Source organism: Pezoporus occidentalis, unplaced genomic scaffold (genome assembly GCF_034315485.1).
Source record: "Pezoporus occidentalis ecotype Australia unplaced genomic scaffold, CSIRO_AGI_Poc_V1 ctg135, whole genome shotgun sequence".
In the NCBI taxonomy this organism is placed as follows: domain Eukaryota; kingdom Metazoa; phylum Chordata; class Aves; order Psittaciformes; family Psittacidae; genus Pezoporus; species Pezoporus occidentalis.
In genome coordinates this window covers 991,379-1,013,918 of record NW_026913157.1, presented here as the reverse complement: position 1 = coordinate 1,013,918, position 22,540 = coordinate 991,379, and the positions used below count along the sequence as shown (strand labels likewise).

At 36.9% G+C, this 22,540-nt stretch overlaps 2 protein-coding genes across 7 annotated transcripts in view; one reads left to right on the top strand and one right to left on the bottom strand.

The window, feature by feature from the left end:
* FTO (FTO alpha-ketoglutarate dependent dioxygenase) overlaps window positions 1–8,010 on the bottom strand; it is a 243,306-nt gene extending 235,296 nt beyond the window's left edge. For all 6 annotated transcript variants that reach the window (XM_062609124.1, XM_062609128.1, XM_062609127.1 and 3 more), the window contains exon 1: window positions 7,840–8,010. In XM_062609124.1, coding sequence (XP_062465108.1) covers window positions 7,840–7,878 — 39 coding nt within the window. In that variant the 5' untranslated portion in view covers window positions 7,879–8,010. The remainder of the gene's footprint in view (window positions 1–7,839) is intronic.
* Window positions 8,011–8,353: 343 nt separating this feature from the next.
* The window catches only part of RPGRIP1L (RPGRIP1 like), a 75,525-nt gene continuing 61,338 nt past the window's right edge, over window positions 8,354–22,540 (top strand). Inside the window, exons 1-6 of the mRNA XM_062609133.1 lie at window positions 8,354–8,491; window positions 11,999–12,090; window positions 12,867–13,008; window positions 15,340–15,638; window positions 17,772–17,871; window positions 20,020–20,163. Of these exons, the coding sequence (XP_062465117.1) occupies window positions 12,006–12,090; window positions 12,867–13,008; window positions 15,340–15,638; window positions 17,772–17,871; window positions 20,020–20,163 (770 nt within the window). The 5' untranslated portion in view covers window positions 8,354–8,491; window positions 11,999–12,005. The remainder of the gene's footprint in view (window positions 8,492–11,998; window positions 12,091–12,866; window positions 13,009–15,339; window positions 15,639–17,771; window positions 17,872–20,019; window positions 20,164–22,540) is intronic.

The window sequence follows — 22,540 nt, the reverse complement described above, 5'->3', positions numbered from 1 at the left end:
TGTTGCTTATATGCATTGTTTATGACAAAGCCCCGAAATAACTTTCCCCTACAGTTTCTTTAGATTAAATAATTTGTTCTGTTTTCTTTCTGCGATTAGTTTACATACATATGCACTATAATGCAGTTCAGTATTTTACCATCTGCAGTCATGTGCCATCACACAATTTAGATACCAGGCACTATTTCCTTTGAAACCAAGAGCAACTCTTCCTGTTGCAATGACATAATTTGCATTAGAAGTAAATGTAGAAGAAAATCAGAAAAGAATACAGCCAAATACAAATTCTTCCCAGATCTACAAGCTGCTGCTTAATTTATCTGCATAAGCCTATCCTTTTGCAAGCAAACTTTTCCAAATAAACGTGTATGTTTCAAGAGGCTTACTGCTTTGCAATGACAGATTTCCCCTGTGAATTTCAGGTAGAAGTTTCACTAATTTTGTTATCTGGACACAAGTACACAAATCAGACCCTGAATTTAATATTAGGGGATGCTAGATTTCAACACAATTTTAAACCTTAGAACAGAATCAGCAACACATTTTAATCAGGTACCTTTTCAAGTATTCACTGCATGAAGTATCAGCTGCCTAGGGGTTATGAAATAATACTAAAAAGTTTATAATCATCCATCGATTTAGTTTTGAGCATAGTATATCATTTGAATCCAATGGGAACATAAAGAGCTATTTGTGAGGTCAACCACAGTACAGACAGAGGCTGACATGGTATCGATGGCAAGGTGGAAAGAAATTGCCAAATACAGCAGATCAATACCTCGTTTCACTGTTACACCCTTCTGGAGACATAAAATATATATCTTTACAGCTACAAAAATAATAATAATGAAAGTGAGAGATAAATGCTTCCCTCAAGGTAAACTATTTGATTAGCTGAGGGCAAAGGTGACAACAGCAGTTACACTGAAATAACTTTACAGTTTTAAATAAAAAAGGTGGGATGAGCAGCAAAATGAAACTGAACAACTTCTAGAAGATAAAGATGTAATTCTTTTAGAAGCTGGTACAGAATGTGCACAAAGGCAAAAAACTGTTAAGCTAAATAAACTCCAGTAAATAAAAACAAACAAAAAACAAACAAACCCAAACCCATTTTGAAATTACAACACGATCACTTTCTATCCAGAAGGCTTCAAAGATGTTTAACCTGTCCCATACTACAAATGCTGATAAATATTCATAACCAGGTTTTGCACTTCACTAGTGAACTATAATGCTTTTTAGACTTAGCTGAAGGGAAGACAACCATCTGATATTTTGGATGTTCTTGGTCATTACAGGTTAATTAAATAATTTAATAAATGGATGAATTATTAAATGCATGAGAGCCCAATCCTGCTTCAGGTAAAGGCTGTGTAAGTTTGATCACCAGTTGCACTTGGAACAGAAACAAGCTTTAGGCATTCACTATCTGGCCTGCCTACTTTTTACTATCCTTGGATCAGATGAAACTGAATCCTACCTGTTGTAGAAGGGAAAAGCATAGCAATTATTCAGTGTCTTTTAAATCTATAAATAGCCCTGAAAGCAGGCCCAGTACTGCACCTCCAGCAGGACATTTCACTATAGCTTCATTTTAAAAAATGCCAATTTCCACCTGAAACTTCTCAGATTATAAACTAAGTTCACACTCAGAAGAAAACAGGGTTTGGGTGACCTACATCTGAGACTACCTCACTTTCTGAAATAGAACTACCTGCTAACAACTTCCAAAAGATTTTTCTTACGAAAGATGTTCAATCAAAACCAAAAATTCAATCCATGTGCAGTTTTTATTTTCTACAGAAAACAGAAACAGTTTCCAGAACATACTTTCTTTTGGGGTAAATTTAATCTTCCTGAATGCCACAAGTTATAGAAATATTCGAAAAAGAATGCAAACCACTCTCATCACATGTTTGACACCACATGTGTGACACTAAATTAGTAATTGATTATTTTCTTTGTCTCGGTGCTGTTTGAGAACATACTCAAGTTTAAGAACAGTCTAGTTGAAAACTTACTGAGAGAAGACTTGAAAGTTCATCTTAACATTTGTCAGTGTAGCTTTCAGCTGAGTAAGTGAACTTCTCCACATCATCACATCACACAAGATGCTTTGCTGTACTCATTTCTAGTCTGCTGTCTTGAAAAGTATAGTAAAGAGGCTGTTCAGTAGGGGAACTGGAGTTAAGCAAGCTCCTACTTTTTATTAGAAACAGGCAGGGAGGTGGGAATTTGGTGTTCTGAGGCAGACAAGGAATCAAAATCCCTGTACTTCAGTGCCTTTTAGGAAATGTGAAATCTCTCTAAATGATGTAAGTTGAATCAGTTAAATAACAATTTAAAAAGGAAGTAGAAGGGTACTTAGGTAAATAAATATGCTGTCATTTTGCCAGCATAAAATCTAATTGACACTACAACAACAAAAAAGGCTTCCTAAAATGCATGGAACACTATCAGAGTTTTCATAATAAGCAACCAGTTCTGCATCTTGTCCCACTTTCAGGACACTTTCCCTAAGCTGGCAAAATACCAATTACTATCATATGATAGAAACCCATATTGGTAAGCCTAATGAAAGGTCAGGGTTAATGGACTCATTTCATGTAGCCATGCCCTACAAGGTATTGTGCACCCATAACAGCTATTATACTTGCGGCATGCAACCAAACCGAAATTTTAGCTGGCTAGAGGTTACAAGTAATAGACATGAACTTACAATCTTAACATACAAGACTATGAAAAAATACATGAGCAAAGTGGAGGTGAAACACCAAAAAAAATAAAAAATAAAAAAATAAATTAAATAGGAGGAGCCTTCCCAAGAGTGCATATTCAGATATGGAATATGCACAGCTCCCATAGTACTGTCTCATGTAGTGCTTCACCAAAAACATTTAGACCCCTAGCATTTGAACTTGCTTACATTACTCTCATACACAACAGCCTCACAAGCCACAGTCAGCAAAACATGACTTAGTGTTTTCAGTATCCATGCTCCTTGCATCCTTAGCTGGGAGATCTCAGAAGATTCAAATATGTGAAGTATATATCTGTTCTTATTTATAGTAAAAAAAAAAAACAGAGTGAATGTAAAACAACATGTTTAATAAATCTGCAGAGCCTAAAGTACCAATATAATTCAGAGCAGCAAGACAGACATGCACTTCTTAATTAAGTGGGTGATGTTCTAGTTAAAACAAAAAGACAACCCTGGGCCATAGCTAAGACTAAACACACATTCTTTCAGAGGAAGCTCCTACTATTATGAACACAAGGGCTTTAAATCACAAAAACTAAACCATCTAATAGTCTGTATTCAACAGTAAGTAGAAAGTCAGGACATAGACTGATTTGGATTAACACATTTTCAGTTATAATAAGTAATTTTACAGAGGATTAGTATCTTGATGGTCTGATCAATATTAGGCACTGCTGCTATTACAGCTGAAGAGAAAATTACCTCTCCAGTAATAAAGTGTGTATGTCTTGGTTCTCCTTCATTTGCTGAGTCCATTACTGTAATGGTTCCAGCATTAGCAGCTGAGGCAATTTAAACAGCAGGAATGTGATAAATTTAAAAGGAATATTTGCCACGCATTCTTTCTTGTATTTTATTCTGCATATGCAAGGTTCTACCTGACCGTTTCCAATATACAAATCATGTGTTATGTGACTATCAACACTATTTCTTAATTATTGTCTCATTAATAATGGTAAGGGCCAATAATGTGATTACCACAAAGATTGCTACAGGCATACTGGCTGCTGAGTCTGCTAAAACCTGCACACCATTTACGTAAGCAGAAATACAGCATGACAAGAAGCTTATTTAACTGCATCTAAGCTGTTTCATTAACTTTAATTTTCCTATATACAACTTCTACAATAATCTATTCTATTAGAAAATTTTGTATGTTTTTATTTTTTAAGAGGCTGAACAATAACACGAAGAAGAAATTAACGTAACATTTGAGCAAACTATGATAAGACTGTTAAAGTTTATATACTTCATCACACAGTATGGGTGACATTTTTCAGCATTAATTCTAAAATCATTCCCCTGCTCTCAGAATACTTGCCTATTTTTCTCTCAGTATTAATACGTTGAGGCAACCTGTTTTATCCTATAAACATATATTATTTTCCAGCCAGCAAAAATGAGAATGATGCGGGAAATAAGACTTTCATTGTAGTCTCAGCCAGAACACTGTATATTCCCTTTTTCTCCTTGTAAATAAAATACATGCAAGGCTTTGTGTTATTTAAAGCTTTATATTTCCTTGCCACTTTGTCTAACATGTCTCACAAATGTGAAATTGCACATGAATATGTTTGTAAAAGCCCTTGTGAATATTCAGATATGTGCATATTGACACATTTATTATTTGTGTAGCAATAACTTTATTGGATTGGGGTCCCAGCTGTGCTAGGAGCTGTACAAACCTAACAGTAATGTCTGTGAAATACAGTCTCTGTAGTCAGTTCTGGCTGCACAGCAATGTGAATTAGCATAAACAGCTACACAAGGTAATTGTGAACTGGGTTTAGTAGTCTATTCCAAAGACCCGTCAATGTAATCCTTTTAAAGTAAAATAAAGTAATACTGCAGACCAGCTGAGCATCTTGTCTTTGACATGGTAATGACACAGGGTCTTAATATGCAACCAGTGGCAAGTAGAAGCATATAAAGGTACTTGCTAAAACTTGGCATCTGCCACACTGAAACTTACTTTAAACAAACTCACTTTACCTAAGTCTTGAGAACAGTCATACATTAAAGATTAACCTTTTTAACTAACCTGTGAATATTAATCAAGATAATAAAATTCTAAAAGCAAAAAAGCTTTCTTCCCAAGTTCAAAGTGAGATTATAAACAAACAATTAAATAAGGGCTTTATGTTTGGTTTTAGTTTATGTGGTACCTTTTCTTCACCCAAAAAAGAAGTTTACTGCAAGGTGACCAAAACTCTGACCAACAGTCTAAAGAAAAAAGTCAAAATAAATACAAACTCTACTAATTAAAACTGAACACTAGTTAAAAGGAATGCACACAAATGAAACACACCCCCAGTGGACAGTTTCATTAAAATGCCTTTCCAGCTAATGAGCAACATTTACTCTGACAGCTCTGGTTGCACGCACAGAAGTAATATTTGCTATGGGGAAGACTAGCGAAGTTGATGGCATGCAACATTTCTACAGAGGTCTTTACAAACTTCAGAATAATCCTATTTTGCTGTCCACTTCAAACTCAGAGAAACATTCCACAAGACAGCAGCATCCCCAACAGAGTGTTTCAGACAGCTGAGTAATTAATTTCTGGTTACTGTTTCCCAAGTTTTGTCAGACCCTCCTCCCAGGAATGAATTTGCATCCTCCTCCTCTTGGGCTTGGAACACCAAATACTAGCATAAAGAATTTAATTTCTGCTAGAGAGTCGACCTTACCTAATCCAGTTGAGGGATGTGCAAAGTGGAAATTACTGTATGACAACAATGCACTATAAAGAATTTCTACCACATGTACTTGGAACAGAAATGTTCTTTTGTAACAGCATAAATCAAAACTTGCTGTAAACATGAAAATTTGGGAGACGGAGAACAGCTTATCACATATAAGAAACATACTGCATAGTTACAAAGCAAAAGCCAATCACCGGGCTTCTGACAGACAGCATTTAACTGTATAGTTAGAGCAAAACAAGGACTTTAATTCAGGATTTAATTCTCCAGAAGACAAGACATTGCCAGGAGATACATAATCCAAACCAGCTTCTCTATCCAACCATTTCCCTCTCATTAGTAGGCCTCATAAATCTTGTTCTCCAGAAGAGGTCAAGTTAACTTCACTAATAGTTGGTTTGCTATGAAATATTTTGATCAGGACCAAAGTGGAAGTCTTGGCAGAACTACTACAATAAATACACACTTTCTTTGCCTTCAGCTTTTCTTAGGTGGGCAACATAAGCAAACTGGTTAAACCTAGAGACTGAAGGGTGACTTGGTAGAGTGCAAGGAGCCCAAAGATTACCCTTCTAATTAAGTTGTATAAAGTAATACGAGTACGAAGATGCATCCATGAAAATAAAGCACACATTTCTTCCTGTATAACCCCTTATCTTCTCATTCTCATCTTCAAAGCTTTCTTTCTTTGGCATCCTTTATTCTAAGGTGTTCTACAGACTCCTTTTGCTTCATTTCCAATCCACTCAAAGCTTCTCCCATGTAGTACCCAACTTACAACATCCTCCTAAGACACCCTATAAGTATTCATACCTTTAAATTCTGTAAGGACCTCTTCTTAATTTCCATCCTTCTATTTCTGCACCTACAACAGATATGTCTAAGGCAGTACTCTACCACTCTAGAGCCCTTGAATTTTTCTTAGGCATTGATCATCCAATGCCTCTTCAAGTGCTGTGCTCCCCTACAGCCTTTGTCAGCATAGTTCGCGCATATCTCTGAACAATTAGATTACCAATGGTAATTATATCCTGATGCATATGATTCCCAAATGTGTTTGAGATCTACGGCAAAGACAAAAGCCTTTGGAGGAATAACAGACATACAGGTTAAAAAAGGTATGGGCTGTTTTTCTTACTGCAACATAATTCCATTGTATTGGACAGCTTACATCTGTATGTGTTTTCACATATAAAGAAGAGCAGAACACAAATGAAACACTTATAGGTACTGTCCTTCAGCAAAAGGCCCTATAGTGAAATAACTTCTAATGTTAAATAGTAAATTAATACCAGTACCAAACACTGTGTGCTCGGTATGCAAACACGGGTGCATCAGATTACCATTTTAGGAGACCTTTTTCTAAATTTATAATGGGAATTATCCTTCCTGCCATTAACATCAGTGTTCTGCTTTCAAACAAGTAATTTCTGCTTCTCTGTACTACTATTTTGTAAACACCACGAGCAGAAGCACAACAATCATCCAGAGCTGCTGTCAAATATTGTACAATGCAGAGACACCTGCAACAACAAAACACCCAGCAGTGTAATTCCATCTTTAGTGTAAGCAGTTAACACCACTGCATTTAAACGCATCATCAAGAAGAAAACACTATAAAGCTAGGGTGCTGAAACATTTAAAAGTGTTTATTTAGGTCAGGCTTGGTGTAGAGTACTTCTAAATTTGGAAATAAAAGCACAGTTACATAATGCATCATATAACAATGTCTTCACAAAAAACATACATTTACTTGTCTAATACTTTTTCTTGTAACGCCATAGAACTTGCATTTACATCGAAGCATCTTCCCCAGGCAGTAAAAAACTTTATGAGTAGTACTGTTAAAGCTACACTAGGCTCCCCTCTTTCACGGGACCGGGGAATATAAGGTTTGCAAATTATTTGCAGCCCCTCAGCTCGGCCAGCAAGCAGACCTCAGCCTGGACAGAGCTCCCCGGCCCTCGAGCACCGGTCCGCAGCCCCTGTTCTGGGACACTGGGCACACACGGACCACTTCACCACGGTGACTGGAACGGCGAACGAGGGACGAGCTGTCAACCGGGGCCGGGCCCGGGAGCCGCTGCTCTCCCCCCTGCCAGGCCCCCGCGGGGACGCCTCAGGACTCGCCTCGCAGGCACGCCGCGGCCCCCCGCCCGCAGCTAAGCCGCGGCAGGGAGTCCGGTGCTGGGGTCACTTCCCTTCCACAGTTAACTTGACGGCAGCTTCGAGGCCCCCACACGGGTCTCCTGGCGCTCCAGCACGGGAGGCCCCGGCAGCCCCATGAGCCTTGCAGCAGCGCGGTAACGAGGGCTCGGCACGGGCACGCTCCTCCGAGCTGAGCGGGAGCAGGAAAAAAAGGGAAGGTACCTTCAGTTTTTTCTCCCGCTCCCCTGCTCTCCTCTTCATGCTGCCGCCTCAGCCTTCCTCCCGCGGTTACTCCCAGCAGCGCCCGCCACCACCGGCCCAGCTACGGCCCGCGGCAAGCGCGTCAGGAGCACCGCGGCCGCAGCACGGCGGCTGTGCGGTGCCCCCGAACTACAGCTCCCAGCAGGCAGCGCCGCAGAGCGGGGCGGGAAGCGGAAAGACCCGGTTGGCAACAGCGGCTGCTGGTAACAGAACGCTGAGAAGAGGCGTGGGTCTGACGGGGAGCTGTGAGTACGAGATACCTTGTCCTCCGCAGGGGCACGGCGGGGGAAGGATGGCGGTGCTGGAGCCGCTCAGGGGGATGGGGAGCCATGTCTAGAAGCGCGGGTGTCCCTGAGGAGAGGGGACTGGCGGTGGCGGGCCTGCCCTGCGCTGCAGGGGGGCCCGGCCAGGGGCTGCGCTCCTGAGGCGGGAGTTTGACATCTGTGAGGCTCCCTCTCTCGCAGCTCAGTTCCCTTGGGAAGGGGCAGGTTGCCTCACCATTCTCCGAGAAAGCAGCCTTACAGGCCTCTCGGTTCGGCCTCTGTACATAAAAAGGCCGCTGGGCGCAAGCGGGGGTTGTGTCCTGTGCTGGAGGGCGGGAAAACCCGGGCAGTGAAGGCGGTCCTCTGTTGAGACGTTGCGTATCCCCGCCCTCCTGAGCCCTCCGGTCATTGCCACAACGAAAGGACTAGAAGAAGAATTTGGGAAGCGCGTGTAGTTTCTTGAAGGCGAGGCACGGTCGTTTTCAATTTTTTATGCGTTGCAGTAGTGGGGGAGATGTTGCTTCCCTCAAACTGCAGCAGGGTGTTATGATCTTGTTTCCTTTATCTTCCGTCTCTTCTCTTGTTTGGCTTTTTTTTTTCCTTTCCACCTCCTAAAACTCACAACACTGCAACAGGTAATGTTTGGAAGATGGTTTGTGTGCATACTCCTAGCAAGTAATAAGTGAGATTATTTTAGATGACAAGCCCGGCAGAGTACAGACATATAAGGTGTCAGTAGAGGAAAGGTATATGCTGGAAGTGGTATGGTATATGCTTTGTGGTAGGCTGAGATAGATGGGTGGTCTGTCTTCCCACCCCCCAGCCTTTTTTTTTTTTTTTCTTTCCATATATTTTTTTTCCTTTTTTTTTTTCCTTTTACCCTTCATCAGAGAAATGGAGTTGAATTTTATAAGAAAAGCATCATCTTGGTCATGGCCAAGACTCATGAAATTCTAAATCCACCTTGAAACAATTGATGTGTTCAAATTTTTCAGTTTTCACTGGAAACTGAGCCTTCTAGCACCTCTGCCTGAGAACATCCAGAAATGTACATAATCCCTCCTCAGTTTTGCTACATTTGAATGATCTTGGGAGAACAGTACTCTTCTGTGAGCTGTATAAAAATTTGGGCCTCAAGTATGCACTTTGATACTTAAGTATTCACGCTCATTACTGGCTGTTCTTGTATAACCCTGCAAATCTGTATGCAAGTTTTTGTAGTTACTTGTGAGATACAAGTGGTGAAAGCATCAGTTTTGTAGGTAGCGCAGTGTATAAAAGACATTACGGTTTCTTTAAGTTCAGTAGCTATATCTAAAATTCTTGCTTATACTAAACTTGAATTTTTTGTGGGCTAATCCCAAAAATATGGAGAATTCTCCTCTCTTTTTATGTGAAGTTCTCTTATTTTTTAAGAATAGGAAAGGCTGATTGACTGTGGGGTAACCTTTCTTGGAAATAAAAATGGGTTTAAGTTGTCGAGGTTCATCATGGCATGTGGATCTGTACAGATGCAAATATAAATTCATCTCCTTATTGTGCTTTATTATAAGAAGTGCTGGACTCTCGCATACCATCACTTTTATAGCAGTCTTGATGAATAATTTTGTCAGATTAAATAGCTTTGGAAATGGAGCTGTGTGAGAAATCTCATGCTTTTAGAAATGATGCTGGGACTTTGGTTGGAAGGAAAGTAATTTTAAGTGTGGGTGATTGACATTGAGATAGCATTCAGTAAGTAACTGTAACAGATGTTAACACATGATTTGCCTTTTAAAGTGTCCCTTCTTGGAGAAGCATAAATGGTGAGTGTTCATGATTATCAAGGACATAGGTAGTTTTTAGGTTACTAATAAGGCAAATAAATTGCCAAGCCAAATTCTGAATCTTGTAATTATATTTTACCTCCCCAAAACCAGGAGGCAAGTTTTACTATTTCTATCTAAACCCAAGCTTTTTCATAAAAAAAAGTTAATTTGGATTTTTCTTCTCCTGGCCCATGGCAGAAAAGAAAGATGAATCCTCAATTTCAGTCTCTTAGTAATAAAAATGAAACAAGTAATTCTTCCTTTTATTTTTGCAAATTTCACCTTTCTAAGTTTTCGGGACCTTAGATTTAAAGCAGCTTGTCTGCAAGTCATGTCGCCAGTAGAAACTGGCTTTCATGTACAGCTCTGCTATATTTGTTTGCTTACATCTTAAGTAGTTCTGTAGTTTTATTGCAGCTAGTAATGAATTACTATTAACAAGTGGTTTTATGTTTGTTTACTTCAGGAGCAAGCACCTGTTTTGTCTGTGTTTTCTAATGAATGAGCTTTTTCTCACACTGAAAATAACATTCATAGCAATGCTTCCTCAGTACCTGGCGAATAGTGAAAACCAGGAATGTCTGCCTGTGCTGTTGTTCCGCTAGAGTTTTTGAAGCTTGGTTTTGATAGATCAAAAACATTGTGGAGTCACGCTGATAAAATATTTGTTTAGCTCTTGACCTCTCTGAAATTTGCCAGAAAAAGCCCCCAGACTTCTGTCATTTTTGATTTGTGAAGACTAAAACAACCACATTGTAGAAAGACGTGTAATGGTAGCATCTCCTCCTTGCCACCATCATGAACCAAACTGGGGTGGGTCATTGAGAGGTAAAGATTTCTGGGTTACTACAGTCTCAGTTGCTAGAGTGATATTGATACAGTGATACATACTACTGACCTCAGTAATGAACCTGGACCTGAATGAAGTCAATGACTGTAGACAGCGCTAATTTAACAAATAGAAAAAAAAAATTTTTGAGGGATTGTGTGAGTAACACGAAAAGAGCAGAGGACAGTGACAATCTGGATTCTGGCTGATGTGTCTGTGATTAGAATTGTGCCACTTTTTACAGTGGCTGCATGCCGTTGACCTCAACGTCGTGAGCTGTTATTCTCTTTTTACGACTAACATTGAAACTGCAACCTTATTCCTAATATGCAAGTGGAGGTCAGTTTAGGCATTTCAACAGTCATGACTTTACTGGTAGAAGAAAGGCGCATCTTTAGCAGAAGTTTTGGTTAAAATAGAATTAACAGATACTTCATGCAATGTCTATGCATGTGTCACTTCTGTCATCCAACGCAGGTCTTTAGTAACATCGCCGTTAATTTCCCAGTGCTTCCTAGATGTTTTTGAATTCACTAAGGATCCGTATCACCTAAAAAGTGATGGAGGACTGAAAGGAAAGACTGTCCAAAGGACTTTATTCTCTCTTTTCATGCTATTTCAGCCTTACTTGACTCTGTGCCAGGCAACTAATTTTCTGCACTGGAAGAGAAGAAAGAAATATTAGTTGTTAACAAGTATCTTCATATTACATTACACTGAAACAAATGTAGTACTTTTTCACATTAATACTTTCCTAATCTCACTTTGTCATGTAGCTACGCTTTCTGTTGCCTCAAGAAAGAAATGCATTGAGATTTATGAGAATCTTTCATAGGACAGTCTCCTAGAAAATAGTTTCTCTTATGACAGTGATTGAAAGACTAAAAGGATAGTAGGCAGCACTGAAATGACTTTGTAACCTCCAGCACCTCTGTTTCAAAGAGGCCGATTCAAGATCTGGAAAATGGTATTACTCATGTAACAGAAGCCATATTTTGTGCATGGATTAAAACTGGCATAACTTCAAACTTGAAAGTTTAGATTCTCTTCTGAGTGACACAATTGAGATGGGAACATTTATAGTAATGTATGAGTCTGTCATTTCCATGAATCTGTCATTACTATTTCCTTTATTTTATGTGATGTGTTGTAGTTCATTCTAGTCTTGCAGTCTAAGTTACAGATGGAAAAGAATTTAATCTGAATTTTGTTATCCATAGATAAGCCATGTCAGTTCCAGCTGATGAAACGGTAGGGGACCTGCCTGTGAGAGATGTAGGTCTAACTCCAGCTGGAATTGAAGGATTACAAGGTTTGTACCAGCTGCTGTTTATTACAATTGCAGGCTTTGATCAGTGGCTTCTTTAGTTTCTTTCTAAAATCGTTTCTGACGTTCCCACTCATAAAATTAAGTTCAAATACCATTCAAAACCTGGGTTAAATTCTGAAAGGTACTATGGCCCACTCTATGTTCATGTTGCTTGTTATAAGAGAGGAGCTGCTGTGATTTGGTAAAAACTGGAAAACTCATTGAGGTATAAAATTCATCCTTCCAGAAGAAAGGAGGACTTGTTTTGCTGAACTGAGGACAAAGCCAGGCCCTTTGAACAAAATGGGAACCAAAAATACTATTGCATTCTTATACGTTACTCAGCTGCTGTTAAAATGGAAGTACTGGGCTTAATCTTGTATCTAAGTAAATTTACATTATTGTGAGTTAATCTTGTCAAGCTTCAAGAGAGTATGTTAACTTTGATTAGAAAGCATCTCGTTGGTAATGGTCATTTATTTTTTAAGTAGTATGTTTGACAGTGCCTTGTTATTTGCTCAACTTTTTCCTTTGTGCTGTCGAGTTATGTACTGTTTACTGTATGATTTTTTTTATTATTTTTTCATCTGTAAGAAGGAGACAAAAGGAGATGTTAATACGCCAATGTCTGCAAAAGATAATCAACAGACTGATACAAGTGTAAAATATCAAGCTACTTGAAAATTTTGTTTTTTTCAGTATTTCAAAATCATTTAGACTTTGGATTACATGTTGTTGAATATATTGAAGGTAATTTAAAGTTGTCTTTGTTTGAGTAGAATCAACTACACAGAATGTAAAAGCTCGACAAGCTGTATCACGAATCAGTCGAAAGGAGCTGGAAGACAGATTCCTTCGTGTACACGATGAGAACATCTTACTCAAACAGCATGCAAATAGGCAAGAGGAGAAGATTAAAAGGTATGGAGCTTAGTGTTTTTGTTTTAGCTAAAATAACATTTTCACTCTTTAAAGCATTATCAACAGGTTCAAAATCATGCTGATTTCTCTCAGAGCACTTTTTAAAATAGTAGCATAAATCACTCATTGGAATTCATTTTTTTATTGATCTCTGGTTGTCTCTGTGGTATATGGGATATTTTTTGCAGTGGACAGTATTAGATCTCCATGTAGAGAGGCACACTGCTCTCCACCACTTCAGAGCTGGTACCATGGGTTCATAGCAATGCTATCTCAGTACGAATATAACAGGTATTCTGGGAACTAAAGAAGAGGCAGCAGAAGCCTAATTAGTCATCAGGAATTTCATCCTAGAATCAAAATGTCCTATGAAGAGATTCTGCCCCTCTTTTTGTTCTTCTCTGTCGTCCAAGTTGACTAGCATCTAACCTTTTATCTAGTTAAACCCTAACGTATCTTTATAATTGTGATCAACTCTCCTTTACTAAGGGTAATAGATAACTTCATAGAAGAAATCCCAAGTAGCATGGCAAGCATAGTATCCAGTGTGCCCAAACATATGCAGGCAACATTAGGATTGTTACTAAACTTTGTGCTGTGCTGACAAACCAGTCTGGACTCAGCAGAGCTCTTCATGGTGTTACTATACTCCAGAAGGACTCGTTAATCCAAAAACACCATGACTCTGTGTTCACATTGTGCTGCACTTAAGCTAATAAAATCCTGCTGCATCTAAGCTAGCTTCTGGTAACAAGCTAACAAGTTCATGAATGGGTGTCTGAAGATATTGCTTCTCTAGGTGAGATATTTCATACTTCTCAAAAGTCCAAAACATTCTTTCCTTTTGACTCAGTATTCACTATCAAATTGACGAGCATGACATAACTTCCATCTTTTCTGTCAGGCTACTGACAAATATAAGACAGCGGAATAAATGAATTGTTTGCTTATGCAAACTTTGCAAATGCCATTTCCAGTGTTTCTGTTAGATGATTTATCAAACACACTCATCAGCCACTTAAATAAAATCACACAGAATGTCCAAATTGAATACCTGATTTCATATTTTAAGGTACAGAAAATATAAAACACAGTGTTTGTCTAGACTGCCAGAGAAAAATTTTAACTCTTAAGCTAAATTTCTTTCCCAGCATCCCTTGTGCCAAAACCATTGTAACTAAAAGTTTGGAATTAATTTGCAGTAGAGTACATTGAAAAAAACAATGAACAAAAAACCTGCTTACAGGCAAGTAACATTCTGTGACATCCTAAAGTTATTATAGATTTTTTTTGTTTCACTTTTGTTCTTTTAAGTAGAAGCTTCTGTCCACAAGCATACAAAAATAAAACACGACCCTTTAAAGAAATGAAGTGTGTCTGTATTTTCAGTCTTCTTTCTGGGTCTGCAAAAATAGATTCCCTATAAACTAGATACAGGTCTTAAAGGTGTGTGACCAATTTTGTAAAGTCTTGAACTTGTCTCTCTCATCAAAGCCACCTTTTCTTTCTTTATATGCCAAGTTTTTTCCATTCACTCCTGGGTGTGTTTTCTGTTCTTGTATATTACATCACCCCCATGTGCCCTCTCTGCCTTTTGTTCTAGCGTACCAATGTTTATCAAAACTAAAGGAAATCAAAGGTACAACTCTTGAGATGCCAAAAGCAAAATTTGTATTCATTAAAAAATAGATGAAAACCATACCCTCTGCATCTAATTATATTCTGCAGCTAACCATTCCTTCTCTGAAGCACATAGGTAATATTTACCAAGTATAAAATTGAGTGTGGTAATGAGAACTATTAAGTTTCTTTTTCTGGAGCACCATCCATCTATATATTTTAGCCACTTGAGAACTGAAATATATTTTTAAATCCCCAAAATCTAGAAATGGTATATCATTGGAATGTTGCATATTATTAGTGTTCTTTCAATAGTTGGATATTTTGTGGAATTGTAGCTTTTGTAGTTTGCCCTGCCACATCCCAAATCTGTAACTTGCTTAACAGCATGCAGAGGATCCTATATAAGGTCATGCATTAAAAATTACATTTAAGCAGCATATGGAGTAAATATGTGTCCTCCCTTTACTAACCTTAAATGATAAGCCTTAGGAAACTGTTATTTGTCAGTGCTATAAAGCAGATTGCTGCACAGTGGTTTCAATTATCTTCAAAGAGTTCTTCACAGGCAGTAATAGTTATATCAAAACCTGAAATTTATTATTCAGGTTCTATGCTGAAGTCTTCACAGTGATTATGTTCCTTTCAACAGAGTGCTTTTTATGCTGACTTTTCACATTCTTTTTCATCTTGTTTTATTATTTTCCCCAGAATGGCCACCAAGTTAATACGGCTTGTTAATGATAAAAAAAGGTCTGAACAGGTTGGTGGCGGCCCCAAGCGGCTCGGCCAGGCTGTGGAAATGGAAGAAATGATTGAGGATTTGCAAGAGAGAGTTCGTGAGCTTGAGAAACAAAATGAGAGCCTCCGCAGCAAACTCATTTCAGCTAAACAGCAGCTCCAGATTCAAGGCCATAGACCTTATCCATACAGCTGTGTTCAATCTCGTGTTAACACTGGGCTCAAAAAAGTGAGTGAGGCTGCTGGCATGCCGGAGCACACAAAGAAAGGTATAATTCGCATTTAGTAAAAGCAGTGGTTTACATAGGTGCCATGAGTTAGCGTGTCGTAGTAGAAAGTACGTGCTGTTCCCTGTTCAGCAGCGAGTAATAGTACCTGTAGGTAGGTAGATTGTTCTTTCCCCTTTTTCTTGTATTTATTTATAGTAATCATGATAACTTGTTTGCCATTTTGAGAATCCACAGTGGTAGGGGTAAAAGGACAGATCTGAAACTAAAGTAGTTATCAGGCAAGTTTTCTAACAGTTAAATCATGAGACTTTTTTAATATAACTTTTCTATGTGTTCAAGGCTCATAAAAAGTATATGAAAAACTTCAGTGTTATCATGTTATAACAAAGTTTTACATCTGTAGTTTGTTTGCACATGTTTTTCTTTTTTTTAATTTCAAGGTTTGTTCTCGTCTCTTGATGCATGTGTGCACAACACGGCAGACTTGAAAAATCTATTACATGTGTGGACTTTTAAAAACAAAATACCACAATGCAGCCATTTATAATGATACTTTTTGCTGTCAAGTCTTGCTGCTTAAGGCAGTCTCACTCTCAGTCCTTTATTTATAGTAGGTACAGTTGGAAATTACACTTTAAAACCTTCCTATTTTCATATGAACATTTGTAGAAGTAGTTGTACTCAGTTAACTTAAACAATGTACAGATAATATGTTCAAAAAAAACAAGACTTCTATGGCCCTGATTCAAAATTGAGTCAGCACAATTGTCTTGACTTCTACAAGCTATGAATCGGGCAGATGGCCTGATGCATAGCTATATTGTTTTTTTCTCCATATCAGCCTCCCACTGGTCTTTATTTTGGTTACATTAATTATGTAACCAAATGTATTTCAGGTATATGAAAACAGGAACAATTCTCATGTTTTAGACAGGCCCTTTTGATTAATGATGATGCCCAACATGAGACTGCTAGGTTTATGTGCTTCCTGTGTTTAAAGATTGTTGGACACTTAAAGTCCTCTGTGAAACCATAAGGTTGAATCTCGAAATATTTTTAGTGCAGATCAGAAACTATTCAGAGGAATTATCAAAACATAAAATGCCTGCATAAATTCAGGAAGGCATAGCTGTCCCTAGGGTATGAAGAGGCAAGAAGAGCCCACAAATAATAAATCCCCCTTACTGTATCTGCTTTGTGTTTGACAGATTTAGAAATACTGTATCAAGTCAGTCTGAAAGATGTGGTCAGGTATGAATGTTCATTAAACACTCACTGGTTTCTCTCATAACTTTATTGAGTACAACCAGCTGAGATAAATCTGGATTAACAAAAATAAACAAAATACATATACTTATAAATACGCACATATGTATATAGGACAGTTACCAATGCCTTAAAAATAATACTTCAAGATCAAAATTCTAAATATATAAATAAATGAAGTTAACGCAGCACAAATGCAATGTAGGAAATTAATTTTTTGGATCATTTTGTGAACCTGCTGGTATCATTGTACTTTGAATCTAAATGACTTCATTTTTGGAACTGAGGGATGGCAGCATTAATGCTGTATTTGAAACATAATGCATAGTTTGGTCCCCACTCTAAACTTACTGAAGAAAGAGAAGCAGCAGAAAGAGATTTGGAGAAACCATTGCTTTTACTCCTGACTGAATATTTCTTCTTTAAGTAATTTCTCACTTCCCTTCTTCATCAGGGACTCAGTATGCTTCTAAAGAACATAAGGAAATTATTTGCAGTGCTGATAAAAATGGCCCTTTAGTTGCTTGTCTAGGTGAATGACACTTGTGATTTTGTAAAGAAAGTGCTATCAGAAAAAGTGATGACAAGTGTTCCCATTTAATAACACTGATATTGTTGTTCTTTGAAGAAAACATCTTACTTCTGTCTTTAGAAGTAAAATCTTCTAAGAAAAACCTTTCAAGACATGTTTTTAACAGTACTTACCAGAGCATGCTGTATTACCCATAGTTGAAATTTCACAGCAGCTGTGTTGTAGACACCGATTGTCTCTCCACTTGAATTTGTTGTGAATACTTCTTACGGCATCTATATACAGGTTGTAAGTGTTTGTACTGTGTAGAAATTGCTGTTTTGTTAAATGCTTTTTCATTCAGCATGACAAAAATTTATAAATTTTGTTTTTAGGAATGAGAGTTCAGGATTTAGAAGTGAGATCACCTAACCTTGGACTCCCAGAATATGGACTGAGTCAGCTTGAGGCTTCGAGGGCTGAAATAAGAGATTTGTATGGTTTTCTTAATTTTTGTCATTACAATTGTTAATACTCATGGTTTTCTTGAAGGAAAAAACAATATTTTTCAGAAGTTTTACTTCAGAAAATAACGTGAAGTTGTTGGATCTGACAACAGTAACGCTGGTAACAATACAGAAGTGTTTTATGTTAAGGAAAACATAGGATTAAAGATTTAGAATGCAGAATGCAGGTACATATAATTTGGCTGGAAGTTAAAACTGATCTTCAGTGGTGAGCCTCTCTTTTTTGCTAGGGTGCAATGCTGCCTGCTTACTACTGGACAAAACTGACAAAAGCAAGGGCAACCTTAGCTACAAAATTGTTACCAACATGACTCCTAAGGTGTGTGGGATAACCCAGGCAAGTGGTAACTGTTGAATATGTTATGCTTATCATTTAAGCTCAGTTTCTAGAGGTGGTCAGATTTTGTGGATAAGTTAAAAAAAGCGCACTATGGGATAGAAATGTAAAATGATTTTGATTCATTTTGGCATTTTGAAAGTTGATTTATAGTCCAGTTGCACATTTTAACTGAAATGGAAGCTCAGGAATCTCTTGATAACATCCTTAATGTAGGGACTGCATGGGAACAGAAAGGTACTTACAGGGTGGTGAAGAGGTAGTTAATATCTAATTTAAAGATACTGAGGTCTGATCAGAGTATTTTTCTTGACCAAAATATATTATAACTTATTATGCTTTTTAGACATCTGGTTTTCTAAAGGCTGCTTTCAGTATGTGTGTTTCTTTCTATAATGATTTAGCTTAATTAGGTTTACTACAACATCCATAAATGCTGAATTTTCAGTAAGTGGGGAAGCTAAGTACACAAATCCATGAATTACTGTGCAATTGTGTGTTTTGTACATGAAGTTTTGTAGACACAAAGATTTAGTGGGATCATAGGAAATCATTTTACAGAAATGCACTTAGCAATTATTTTAATAATTTACTTAAAATTGCTTAACAATTTTTAAATGGAACTCTTGCTAGTATCCTGTGTGAATTTAATCTTTGCTGAACAGTTACATGATTTTTTAAAATAATATGCCTTATAATAGAACATTGTTACTGGAGTGAAAAAAAAAAAAAAAAGCTTAGTAATCTAATAGTGATGGGCCTAGAAAGGGCTATTACTCCTTACGCCTGTCACTTCTTAAGATTTGGAAAATAAGAGCTATTTATTAATACTGCCGTGAATCTCAGTGTTCACAGTAGCTTTTTTCCTAAGACTGATCAAATACATTATTATAATGCAGGAAAAAATCGAATAGCATTTTTTTCAGAGATTTCAGTTCTCACAAACGTGCCAAAAATAACCATATCTGCTCAGAATGGTGGACTCAGGTACAAAAGCAAACACGTGGCCAAAAAAGTCAAGGTACTTTTAAGTCTATGATATGTATACAAGGTAACAAAGAATTGTATCTTATGCATCAAAAGCTTTAGAGTGGAAAATATTGTAGATGTTGCTTACTCTTATTTGAAAAAATATTATTGGGAGAGTTAACTGAGATTAATTTGTCAAGAAAGTCAAACTTGTGGCCTATTAAAAAATTCAGACTCTAATCTCCATTGTTCTCTGATTTTCTTTTTTTTAGTTTCATTTACTCGATAAATTTCATAAGACATATAGTCTTATTTAGTATTTTTGGGGGGGGGGGATGTAAAGTTACTAAACTCAGAATAAAAATTTAAAAATTACTTTCACTGCGCCATTAGTTGAAGATTTTGAAGATTTCATGTTCTTTTGATAGCTAGTAATTTTGTTTTCCTCTTCAGAAAACACTTGGCACTAAAGGATTAGGAGGGAGATATGTTTAATATAAAGTATAAGAAACCATGCATGATGTTTTCAGCTAGATTCCACTGAATATTATTCAGTCCACATAAACATTTAAGAGTTTGTTTGGTAATGTTTTTTATTCATTTCTCTAGTTATTGTACTGTTCACATATTTTCGTGGTGTGACCTCTAATTATTTTAATAATAAATTGAACTCTTAAGCTTCTATTCGTAAAAAAAGTACTAATTTTGCTGAACACTTTTAAAATTTTTGCTTTCTTGACTATTTATTTTATTTTTTTCTTTTATTAAATACTTCCCTTGTTTTGGAATATATGATGTTTGTACTTGCAGGGAAACTGTGATTGAGTCTCAGAAGGAGCGCATTGAGGGACTAGAGCGTGGCAGAGAGATGCTTGTGGGTGAGCTAAGAAGGAAAGAAAAGGAAATTGAAGAATCCATCCTACGGCTGAAAGAGCAAGAAACAGCAAGCCAAAGGTATTGTGAAAAATGGCAGTCTCCATGGTGGAAGCATTAGAAGAGCTGTGTCATAATGTTTATGTATGGCTGTGAAAATTTCTTGTTCTGCTAGGAAATACGTGCTTTATTCATTTTTAAACCATCCTTTGGTGAAACTAAGTAACAAAATGTTTTACCAGATAGCCATGGATAATTCTAATCAAGGAGATTGTTATGATAAAAGGTTATGATGTATTTTCATAAGTAAGCAAAGAAGTTCATAATTACCATTTTAGAGAATTCATTTCTAGCTGATTCAGATTCAATTGAAGTTCAACTCAGTAAATTTTAATAATTTATTGTTTCTTCAATATATTCTTAGAAAATTTTAAATATAGACTCCTGGTGAGAATTTAATGTTCATCAATACTCAGTGATAATTTGGAGTATACAAATAGTAGAAATATAAAGGCCCAGTAAGGGTAGATTAAAAAATTTTGGAAGGAATATGATACGGCTATGCAGTGAAACAAAGACAATCATGCTTGTGGAATCAGTTTCACAATAAAGCCTCAATTATTTTAATATTTTCTCTCTTCTTCCACTTTTGCAAAAAGATACGCAAAATCATGCAACATTGCATATATTTTCTCTCTTTTGAGTGTTTCAATTTCAGCCTGTTACTTTTAATTCTACAAAGAATCCAATATGGCATGATCCTGCATTCCTTACTCATTCGATTTCAGTGGAAGTTCTACTTGGATAAGAAATACATGGTCAGTTCTTTAACTGTCTTTCAAGAGAGGGACCCCGTTATTATGTGTAAGCATTCTTTTGTGCATCAGTGGCACTACATAAATAATATATCATAATGTTTGCTAGTAAATTCTTCACAAAGTCATAAGTCTCCCCTATTCAGAATTTCCTTTAAATAGGTTAAAGAAGTTGTTATTATGAATAATTTCTCAGTCTGTGCCTACAGTCAATTCAGAAAATATTTAAAAGTTTTTTTCGTTATTTGACAATAATCTGATGCAAACCTCAAAGAACTTCTGTGCTTCATTCTTCTGTAGATAAACAGTGTTAAGTACAGCAGACAGAAACTGAACATGTAACTATCAAGTACCATATTTCTGAGAAATTTTTAAGGACTTTTAAAGATGCACTTCGAATTCAGCTAAAAAAAAATATTTAAAGTAAGGCAACAAAAAGTAGTGTAGATCCTTATTTATTTATGTTTCTCAAATTACCTGTATGCAATCCATGACCGATAGTAACTTGGCCGAAGTTACTATCTTTGAATTCATATTTGAATTTCTGGAAGTATTTCCGTTACAGTCCTTTTCTTGTTTGAAGCCTGGTAAAAGATAGGTTAAGTCTTTAAGAGTTTACAGTGTTTTGCTGAACACATTGGGAAAGAAATTGAAAATTTTCCACTAGTGCATCTTTAGAATAGTATGCATTCTGTCATTTTGCTACTGGAATACTTTATGGAAGACTTATTTTTGCCATGTTTTTCAAGTTGTATTTTTTCATGCTGAAAGAATCAGAGCCAGAACTTAGAGGGATACTGTTGTCTCCAGGTTTAACTGCAAGCATAGGTACCTGTACATACTATCTTTAGGAGATTTTCATTAGCTTGCTTTCTTGAAAGTCTTGCAACTGCTCTCTAGAACAGTCTGCATTAGCTGTTTTATTACATGAATAGACTTACGCGTTCTATGTAATTCTTGTTTTTAATCTTCTTTCCCTCAGCAGAGAAGAAACTGTCAATAGTAAAATGCTGGAGGAAAAAATGGAAATTTGGCTGACTGATGAGGCCATCTGATTTTGTCTTTGTAGCTTATGTCTTTGGATTCTGGTACAATTTTCAACTTTTTCATGTGTTTTGTAAAAGTACACTTGGCTGTCATCTAGATGTGTTACTATTTAAAGACAGTTCATCTGTTAAAATTCTTTAGGGACTGTATGTTGCCAAAAAGACATGAGTGTTTCCACCTATCTCTTCGTGTTGTAGCACCATTTGATCTCAGCCTGGTGTTAACAAAATCAGGTTACTTTCAACATTTAGGAAAGTATTCTTTATTCTTCTGTATGATTAAGAAATTCTTGTAACTGAAATAACTGTCGTTTCCAAACAATTAAGCAGCCACAGTTAATAATTGTTGATCCATCAGCAGTAAGGGGGGGGAGATAGTAGTTATCTTGAGTCTTCTACCCACAAGAAATACATTAATATTTTAAAACTACCTTTGTAGCTTCACTACAATTTCTGTATGACCACATAAGAGATGCATAACAGAGCTGAGTTCATATGCAGTGTACTCCTCAAGGTGATTATTGTAACATGGCTGCAATCAATGTTTTTTTCAATATTTCATTGGAGATTGTTTGGGGATTATTTCAAGAATACATA